The 10,773-nt window shown below is 40.5% G+C and overlaps 1 protein-coding gene across 2 annotated transcripts in view; it reads left to right on the forward strand.

The window, feature by feature from the left end:
* LOC138043510 (ELL-associated factor 1-like) overlaps window positions 1-6,528 on the forward strand; it is an 8,799-nt gene extending 2,271 nt beyond the window's left edge. Inside the window, exons 3-8 of one of the 2 annotated variants that reach the window (XM_068889821.1) lie at window positions 1-57; window positions 1,192-1,244; window positions 1,408-1,573; window positions 1,785-1,946; window positions 3,608-3,659; window positions 6,231-6,528. The exon at window positions 1-57 is cut by the window's left edge and continues 24 nt beyond it. In XM_068889821.1, the coding sequence (XP_068745922.1) occupies window positions 1-57; window positions 1,192-1,244; window positions 1,408-1,573; window positions 1,785-1,946; window positions 3,608-3,659; window positions 6,231-6,274 (534 nt within the window). In that variant the 3' untranslated portion in view covers window positions 6,275-6,528. The remainder of the gene's footprint in view (window positions 58-1,191; window positions 1,245-1,407; window positions 1,574-1,784; window positions 1,947-3,607; window positions 3,660-6,230) is intronic. The other variant, XM_068889828.1, reaches the window with a different exon arrangement.
* The last annotated feature ends 4,245 nt before the right edge of the window (window positions 6,529-10,773 follow it).

Genomic DNA, 10,773 nt, shown 5'->3' on the forward strand with positions numbered 1-10,773 from the left:
GGCTCTAAGCGAAGTTGCACCAAGGAATTCATTTTAGTGGTAGATAAAGACAAGAAGGTTGGCATAATAATAATTGGAGATATTTACCCAGGAAGCTCCACTCACCTGAAAGTGGTTTTCTGGGAGGCCATTCATTCGGATTGAATTGGAATTTAGAGGTGTTGGTTTTTTCTTTACTCAGGAATACTCAGAAACAATTCCTCAGATGAATAATATTATTGATCCTATGACCTTCCATAGTCACTTTTTGACAGTTTCAGTCCCAGCAGATATAGCAGAATATTGTCCTCTGACCCTAGTTTGGTGGTGGGGAGATCTGTATATTAGGTACAGGTATTTAAACTTCCATACAGATCTCCTGCCACTGTGCAATTCATGTAATGTGGCTCGCGATCAATGGAATTTAGGCAAGGTTAAACTTGCTTAGGAGGGCCCCTGAGAGTTACCTTATGGTCGCATTGTATTTGCTACAGTAGCTTGTGGTCCATCGTAATTTGCCATTTTTTCTTGGTGTATTCAAAGCTTTCCCTCCCCTCCCATTCTTGGTGAGTATTGCGTCGGTAAGGATTCCACTGATTATTGTTTTTTCACTGTGAAAATCCCGTTGGTTGATGGCCGCCACCCACTCACGGAGTTGCCACATGTGGATTCTTCATCCCCCCCCCCTCCCTACCCTGGGGCACTAGTTCCCAAGCTCATTTATTGTCACTGAGTGAGATCTCCAAGGAATGTGTAGTTTTGAAGGTTAATGACTGCATGATGATTCTGTTCTATTATTCTACACAGAATATGTTTTACAGTAACCTGAGCACTATGGTTCTGCCCCCGGTTGTTCGAAGGGTGGATAGCGCTATCTGCCGGATAAATCACTATCCATTGGATAACTCAATTGGTTTTACTAGCGTTTATCCGCTGGATAGTGATTTATGCGGTGATAGCGTTATCCACCTTTTGAACAACCGAGGCCTGGTTTGCCCTCATGAATTATTAATGAAATTGATAATGCCTTTGCACCTACAAGGAGTTTTGTCTTTTTTGTGTCACAGAAGAGGCAATAAGAATGTCTGCCTCTTGTTCCAACAAGGAGACGGTAATTTGCATTCTTCTCAACCATCTGTACTTATGCACCAATGGTGTATACTGCTAAAATAATGTTCTGTTTGCTATAAAGGGCCTTGTGCATTCTTTCAGACATTCACATTGGAAAGAATTGAGTCAACTATTCCACAGTTGAAGAAAGTTAGGTATTGTGTGAAATTACATGTATAAACTAAGGTCATTGTTATTCTAACAACACAGCTTTGTGACGTTGATGGACACAAGACAGAGGACAATCATTTTAGTAATTTTTATTGAATTCAACATGACAGGTCCTTTCAACTTCATTTGCCTTTTTTTTTGTTTAAGGTCGTCACGTCAAGCACCTAAGTCTGTGAAGTTGCCTGTGACACCCTCAACTGCTACTTTGTCAAAATCACAGAAAAGCAAAACCAAGAAAAAAACAGTGGATCAAAAGGCATCAAAACTGGACTCTCCTGTTAAGAACACATCAACTGCTGCCATCAGCCCTGAGGTACTGTATGTGCCATTTGCATGTAACTGCACGACTGGTAATGATTGGATTGAGAGTCTAGAGCAGAACGATGCACATACTTAACACTAGTCTTGACTGTTCTGCTCTCTTAACTCCCTGTGTCAATAGTACATGTACCTTAATAATTAATTATGCATGCCAAAGTATGAAACATTTTCATTGTTAAATAGACTTGGCATTCACTCGTTAGGAAACCAGCATCAAACCAGATGATGTTGGCCCTGTGGCTGCTGTTTCAGACTCCAGCCTATCATCATCCAGCAACAGCTCCGACTCAGAAAAAGATGAAAATGAAGATGGTGATGAATTTGACGAGAAGGATGTTGAGAAGCTTAACAGTTTGATGACTGGTGTAAGTTGATTTCATTATTTTACATGTATATAGTCATGGATTTGTGCAACTTAGAGTTTCACTCTGTGTTAACCCTTTCACTCCCAAGAGTGCCACTTATAGATTTTACTCTGTCTAATGCCAGATGATTTTACTCGTCAATGGGGAACCCCACAGGGGTGAAAAGTTAACAACAGCTAGATTCACTCAAAAACTATGTCCCCATTAACCCTTTCACTCCCAAGAGTGCCACTTATAGATTTTACTCTGTCTAACGCCAGACGATTTTACTCGTCAATGGGGAACCCCACGGGGGTGAAAGGGTTAAGGGGCAGGGAGCAAAAGGTTGAGTTGCTTGACATGTGGTTTCCACAAACCATTAACCCACTGACTCCTAGGAGTGAGACTTAAGGACGGTGCCGACTATTAATTGTTATTGCGCATACCTTCTGCGCATCTCGAGATACTCGGATTTCCTATGGGTGGCGCTTATTAATACAGAGATATTTTTGAGCGGTTCAAAACTTTGCAGAGAAAGCAGAACTTAGCAAGTGATCTTGGCATCCAGAAAGAAAATTGGGGGTAACCACACATTTTTCAGCGATAATTAAGCTGCAATTTAGAAAAGAATACAATACATTGCTTTGTATTTTTAAAGCTTTTTACAAATATTGTTGATTAATTATCTTCGAAAAATGCATGGTCACCCCCAATTTTCTTTTTGGATTTCAATAACTTTTGTTGAGATCTTCTTTTCCCGCATATTCAGTAATCCGCACAAAAATACCTTTGAATTAGTAGGCACTGTCCTTAAGGAGGTGGTTTAGGTCACTCAATGGGTTTACAACCTCTAAATCCACTCAAAAACTACACTCCCCTTCAAAATGATTTATTGGTAGCTAGACTATAATGCTAGAGGTGGTGGTGGAAAAGACAAAAAACCATGACATTACATGACCCCAAGATTTAATGTAAAATTCTTACAATCTACAGTCAAATTACAGCTGCAAATTTGACTGAAGTTTAGCGACTGAGAGATGCCGTCGAGAGACCTTGATTTGCAAGTCATACCTTATAGCAGAATGTGTATGCCTGCTACATAGTATTAACCACATACCAACTGCTAAGCAACGCGTGCATAAAATTAATGCATATCTTTCCTGTAAATTATCGTTTTCTCAGGCCATCTATAGTTAGAACAGCTTTCCACCTGGTCTTTTTCCTCTAGCTGATCAACATCAAATGTGCACAAATTTGACAAGGAAAAACTTGAAATAAAGGAATAACCTGGTTTGCGAAAACGGTCACTGAAAGTGGAGTGACTGTGATTTGCTCCCAGTTACAAACTCCTAGTAAACTGGAGAGAAGGGAAGCAATTCAAAAAAGGCTCAGCCGTAGATAGAACATATGCGGTAGGATCCGGAACTGACCTTCAACCCTCCGTCCTTTTTTGCACGCTTTGTAAATCTCCACAAAGCCATCTATAATTAAGAATAATTTTCCCTTGTTTCAAATGAGGATCTCTTTTGAACAATGAAAACGAAAAAAAAATTGTCCACTTGTCTTGCTTTTTTTAATCATGGTATTTCAAATTCACAAGAAAGTTAAAGTGTGAAAGAGCTATTAAATTAGGAAGTGAAGTATGGTGTGTTCTAGGGAAACACTTCACTTTTCTTTTTTAGCAGATGGATGAAAATGATACTTTAAGCAAGAAAGAAGGTTTCAACACGCTATGTAAGTGGAACATTGGCCTTTGCCGAATAGAATGTAGTCCACAAATGTTTGCGACCCCAAACCACTTGTTTCCAAATCATTTCTCCTCTACAGCTTTCCTCAGAAGCGTGCACATTCTTCCAAAGCTAGGATGTTGTCACGAACAGAGCATTTTACAGTTCTGTGCTCAGTTACCAGGCCTTTGAATAAAAGCGAAGCTGGAGTTGACCTTGCTTTGATACAAACCTCATTGCTTTTCTTATGTAAATAACGTTGTTGTAGTGCTAACGAGTTGCAATTTACATATAAAAAGAAAGGCAGTGAGGTTTGTATCAAAACAAAGTCAGCTCCAACCTTGCTTTTATTCAAAGGCCTGGTAACTCCGCACAGAACTGTAAAAGGTCATTACGTGGTGTAAGTCCGCACAAAACGTCCCGAGCGCCTTCTTCTGACAGTACATTTTCGGTTCTTTGGTACAATTGTCAACTTAATACTCTGCTAACTACGAACTTCTGTAACCCTGTTACCTCTGCGACTCTGTTACCTTTGTAACTCTGTGACCCTGTTACCTCTGTAACCCGTTACTTTTGTAACTCTCTTACCCCTTTAAAATGGTCTATTGCCATAAATTATTCCCATATGTAAGTTACAGTATACTCTCATATATGCCCAACAGTAGTGTTCGCATACGTTTGAATTTTTACTACTTTAGGTCAAATATCGTTTCTTACTATCCAACTATGTACATGTAAGTAATCGAAAGGAGTTCAAACATTCCGCAATTTTGTACGTTCAGGTATTTACTCTGTTGAAAGTGAATGTTATCATTCGTCCGGATACAATTCAAGTGAAGAAATTTATAAATCTTTTTCCGGAATTTAGGTCTTGATTATCAACAAACGTTTCGACTGAAACCATCAGTCTTCATCAGTGATTAGTTTTTCACGTGATAGTTCACTATCACGTGACAAACGTCGAGGAACGGAGGCGAGGGCCCGGTCCCAAGTGTGAGACAGAGAGAACCGGAGCCCCCCTTTCTGTTCAGGGTTGGTTCCTCCACCCTTTCCCATAACGCTTCTTTTATTCCCCTCCTTCGCCAATCTCGTTCTTTATCTAGGATCTTGACTCCCTTTGAATCCAACACGTGTCCCGTGTCCTTAAGGTGACGATAAACTACTGAATTTTGAGCAGGATTGGAGTTCGGCCATTGATGTTGTTTCAACCTGGCTCTGATGGACTGAAGAGTCTCTCCCACGTAGGTTTCTGTGCAGCCCTCCCCTCCACAGGTAATGCCATATACAAGGTTGGACCGCTTCTCAACCGGCTGTTTGTCTTTAACCTTGACCAACTGTTGTCTTAGAGTGTTCTGGGGTTTGTAAAACGCTGTTAAGCCGTGTTCTTTGAGAATGTTCTTAATGTTCTCAGATAGGCCTCGTATGTAAGGATGGTTACCCAGGCCTTGTGTCCCCTCTTGATGTTGCCAGTGCCACACCCCCGTTCATCACGATCTTTCCGGTTTCCGCTGAACGCCCAATCAGGATATCCGCATTTTCGGAGTGACTTCTTGATATGGTTTTTCTCATTTGTCAGGGTGTCAGGATCACTGATCACCTGTTCCACTCTCTGACTAAGTGTCCGGAAAACCCCAAGCTTGTGTATTAAGGGATTGTGGGAGTCAAATTGTAGATAATGATCAGTGGGTAGGTTTCCTGTACACTTTTGTTGCTAGACTTCCATCACTATTCACATGAACATGGCAATCCAGAAAAGCAATAGCATTATCATCACCCGACTCCTGAGTGAACCGAATATGGGGGTTGACACTGTTAATCACTGGGACCGGGCCCTCGCCTCCGTTCCTCGACGTTTGTCACATGATAGTGAACTATCACGTGACAAACTTCACTGATGAAGACTGATGGTTTCAGTCGAAACGTTTGTTGATAATCAAGACCTAAATTCCGGAAATTATTTACTCTGTTGGTAGCAGCGCAATCACATTTTGTCATTTTCTCGAAAAAAAGGTTTTTTCCCCATGAATTCCTTTTCTTTAGTCCAAGTTCGATAATAGATCACTCGTTGGATGTTTTTGCGTGTATGGGCTCATCAAAATATATCAAAACTCGTGAGAATAGACCTCTTCCACAATGGCAGCCAAATAAAATATTCTTCTGTTTTAATGCTAATAAGCCTTTCAAGCCTCGCTACGACGAGCAAATTTCTAAAGAATGTTTGTTTTAAAATGAGGGCATTAGGTGTAATTAACATAAATACCACAGAATGTTAAGGAGGTCGCCGTTCATGTACCCAGGGTACCAGAGGTCTTTTCTCGCTTGCGGCGGACGGAAATTCTTCGCTTTGCTTCGGCGGCCGAAGACCGATGGCAGAGACATGACCGACACTGGAAACTTTGCAAGAAAAACCTCTTTCACCCAGGGTACCATTCATGAAAGTGGTCCATATTCTGGGATACTTTTCGTTAAAAACATCTTAAGATAGCTATACATAAATTATGGGTTTTGAAAACTTTTGAACGCCCGTTGATTTTCCTTTCTTTCTTTGTTTCTTTCTTTGTTTCTTTCTTTCACGCAGGTGAAGACCTTCAGCTTAGTGAATCTGGAAGTGACAGCGATTGATTATTTATTCAGGGGAAGGTCAAACAATAGCGAACTCTAGATTGGAAAACTGCTACTAGGTTTTCTTTCAGAGCAGGCTAGTGAGCACGCGAAGTGTTGAAAAAGAAACTCGACCTCCAAGCCAAATGCACATGCAGTGAACTGATTTGTATATAGAATTTCAGTCAAGATTATTTAAATTTAATTTAAGTTGCAATGTTTGTTGTATGATACTTCATGTGAAACTAAACTAAAATCCCTTTTATTTTTTAAAAGGGTGTTGTGTTTACTTTACTTTAATTTTAATAACAAATATTTCGATATGTTACAGTTCAGAAGAACGAATTGAAGATGCAAAACGAAGGTCTATTAAGTTTTACCAGAAATCCATAAGGGTTGAAACGTGTAACGGCCCCTTGTGTGCTTGGAAACAAGCTTCTGAATATTCAATTTGCTAAGTACCATATTTGGAACAACCAGAGCGAGGGGTTTCCAAATATGGTACTTAGCACTGAAACATTCAACCAGTCAGTTCGCACTGAATATTCGGAAGCTGTGAACGCGCGTTACACGTTTCAACCCTTATGGGTTTCTAGTTTTACCAAGCCTCGGTTGTTCAAAAGGTGGATAACACCATCCAGCGGATAAACACTAGCAAAACCAGTAGAGTTATCCAGCGGGCATTCTATAGTTGCTCCATCCAGTGGATAGCGCTATCCACCCTTCTAACAACTGGGGCCAGGCGTTCGTGTCTAGAATCCTACACGAACTTTCACAGTCCTTCTCACCTTCTATGGAATACACCTGTTTGGTCTGTCACGCAAGAACCCGTTACTTAAGTATTCGTTTTCTGAAAGTTGAATTGCAGAAAATTCCAGAAACGTTCTACGAGATATTTTCCTCTTCATGGCCTTCTCGTGCCCTTCACATGTGGTTTTCTGCTTTTCCTTTCTCTACTTTTAGAAGCATGAGATGGCAAAAACGGGTTGTAGAGAACACAAGCATGCTTCTATAAAATCAAGGTGGCTGGAACCACTTTCACCACTTCTTATTAGAACGGTTATAACTACCGTACTGTATCACGTATGGCACCATAGGAAACACCAAATTTTCGAAAATTTTAGGTACATTGTAGCTCTGAATCGATTCCCAGGAATATTTTTTCTCAGATTGCCAATTACTATTCTATAATATGAAATGGGGGTCACCGAGTTCATTTTTGAGATATAAGCAAGTAAACACAAAATTTAAATTGGTTTTGGAGAGCTTTTATGTTGTCATGGTAACCTATTACGTCACAATAGTGGGCGCATTTTAATTGGTGTTTTATATGGTACCATAACATTGCTGTTACGTGGTACAGTGTTCTAGTGACAACCCTTCTGATAAGATGGTCTCTTAAAAGTAGTGAAACTGGTTCCAGCCACGGTTACTTCCGGCAAGTAGTCTGTGCAGTAGTCATCTCGTCGGAACGCTAGCTGAAAACTTCGAGGAATTATTCTGCTTTCCATCTCGAGTATTTTCCAGACTATTACACGCAGTCCGAGAAGAACGTATTTTTGCACCGTTTGCGATCCATAAAGAAAAAAGAAAGAAAAGTAATCGATAAAAAGAGACATCGGAGTGTTGTAAGAAGAAACCTGTACCTGAACGTTTCACCGTCCTTATCCGAAAAGAAAAGATTAATTAATCCGTTGTCGTTTTCCGTCTGAGCTTTTTAAAGACCCCTTTTTTGGTCTGATCTAATATTCCTCCAGCTTATTCATCTGCTCGGTTGCCAGCCGTTGAAGAACGAACCCGCGTGACAAGTGCAGCAAACGTGTTCATGGGATAATTGAAGAATCAAATATTAATGAACTTCGGTATTATTTTCATTGTTTGAGAAACTTTTGCGTTACTCTGCATGAGTATACTTAAATTTACATAAGTCCTTACGACGCATTTGAAACACTTGAATGGTTTTCCGTCTTCTTAGGTTATTAGCTTAGAGAGGACTTCACGATCAAAACGTTATGATGGAAAACAATCCATCATCGCAAAGAAAGATATCGAAGTTGAAGAAAAATTCGTCGGCGCAAAATAAGGGATTTTTGGCCAATTCCGCAGCAAAAGAGGCGTGGAACGCTATCGATAACTTTGAAAATGTTGTTCGCGAACGGATGAGAGATGCTTCGAAAGAACAGATTGTTGGGGCATGTGTTGCGCTTGGTTTAACGCTGATGATTTTCTTTTATTCCTTGTATGTTGGAAATTATCTCGTGGCGCTGATTGTGATTGCTGTATGGGTGACTACATGAGAGGAACTTGTCACAAACCTTGGTCAGTTAGAATGGGCCTAATCCTTATGTTGATAAAAAGAATGTTCTCGACACGCGAAGGTACAACAAGAGGAACGTAATAACATGGGCTATGGCGAATACTCCACAGCATTAATGCAAGATTCCAGTACTTCTATTATGAGTGTTATATCATTGTAAATGTGTTGTTGCTACCACTGGATGTCCTATTTTCTTCCTCTGAAAGTACCATTGTCTACATTGGGTCCATGGGTCGGATCTACTCGAATTTAGAAAGCAAAGAGTTGTCAGAGTTACTTTGAAAAGTCAAACAATGGCATTAGCATATGGCTGCTAACAACTCTCATAAATTTAATCGCGATTTGAATTTTCAACCTCGCTGATCCGGGTGTAATAACATAAAAGTGGATAACTAACTAATACGAAAGCTTTGCTATTAAGTGCATCTTCCCAAGATGGTATTGAAAATGTATTTTCAAACAATTTTCACGAAATAATTGCGAGATTAACAAAGTAAGGGACGGTAGTGTCTTTTAAATGCGATATTGATCAATGATCATGAACGAGGCTATTTCAATACGTAAGACAACGCAACAGGGGATGGGGTAATGATGAATATTACAATTATAATTTACTTCGGGTCATGAAAATGGCAGCAGATTTAACATTCTTTTATATCTCATTTTAATAGATTTACTTCCCCTTTCGCAAAGGAAAAATTATTTAGAATGATTTGGGTGTAATGTCAATACGTAAGAAAGCAATGGAAATATTATTGTTTGGATTTGATGAAAAATGCTAAAATGTCGTTTCGAAAACGACGCCAATATTTGGGCAATTATTGTGTGGGGGTTTCACCTGTGATAAAAAAAACAATTACATGACTTGATAATATGTAAATATCATTTCATTTGCAATCAAAAGTCACGCAGATGGGGAAAAAGGGAAAATTGCAGTTGAAATTAGATGTTTGAGGGATGTAACTGGAACAAACAATCTTGTAAAAGCTGCTAACGTATGGGTTCCAAAACAGCTGCAGTGGTCTTGAAGAAAATAAACATACCAATAAAAGTAAGGGGTCAACTTTGGTAATCTAAAAACTTAAACAAAGGCTGTTGGCGCAGAGTGCAAAGATCAACCGAGCAAAGAATCATGCAATACAGGCTAAATAGGTTGTTGAGACTGATCAGAAAAAGTGTTCATGAGGATCTGAAAGAAAAGTCCAGTGCCCGTTCCTCGAAGGTCCCGAAACTCTACGGGCCATCTTCGGGTGTCACAATTTCAAGGATTTAAGCCCGCCGCACACGGTGAGGAAAGAGCTGAGCAAAGTGCCTCGCGAGGCGGTTTGCTCAGCCGTTTTCTCACCGTGTGCGGGGAACGTTTGGTGAGAAATTGGCCTCGCGAGGCCGTGAGGAAAAAATCAAACATGTTTGATATTTTTCCCCTCGCGAGGCAAATTCCTCACTGTGTGCGGCCATCGTGAGAATCGAGTTAAGCTTGGTCAATGAAGCATCCAATAAAGATACATGGAATTCTCACGTGACTTCAGTGACGTCGGAATTTCTTCCTCCGACCCCATCCTGAATCGCTGGAGTCACGTGAGTATGCCATGTATTTTTATTGGCTGCTTGATTAAACCAAGCTCAGCTCGATTCTCACGATGGCCGCACACATTGAGGAATTTGTCTTGCGAGGCCAAAAATATCAAACATGTTTGATTTGATCCTCACGGCCTCGCGAGGCGAATTTCTCACCACAATTTCCCCGCACACGTGAGGAAACGGCTGAGCAAACCGCCTCGCGAGGCAGTTTGCTCAGCTCTTTCCTCAAGTGTCGTGAAACTTCACAGTCATTTTGCTTTTTGTTGCGTCGAAAATATATTAAAAGATCAGCTTTCAAAACAAGCGGTTGGAAGTTTCACAAATAGACCCATATCACTCAATGTCCAACAAAAGATTTTGCCCGTCGAACCTCTCATTCAGTGTGAGGCTGGACGGGCAAATACAATGCAAAGACAAAGTCTTTATTCCCCACGGACTCCAAAATGGCCGCCGCGTGATAAAGGTGAATGTTCGGGCCCGAAACGTTTTCGGGACTTTCGAGAAACGGGCCCCAGAGGTGAAAGGGATTTATGCAGGATGCAGAAGGGAGTAAGAATTTTTCGAATGGCATTTAGTGTGTGGAAAAGGAACGTAATTGGGAGGTTGAATGGTTTGATGGGTT

The sequence above is a fragment of the Montipora capricornis genome, chromosome 1 (assembly GCF_036669925.1).
Source record: "Montipora capricornis isolate CH-2021 chromosome 1, ASM3666992v2, whole genome shotgun sequence".
Taxonomy (NCBI): domain Eukaryota; kingdom Metazoa; phylum Cnidaria; class Anthozoa; order Scleractinia; family Acroporidae; genus Montipora; species Montipora capricornis.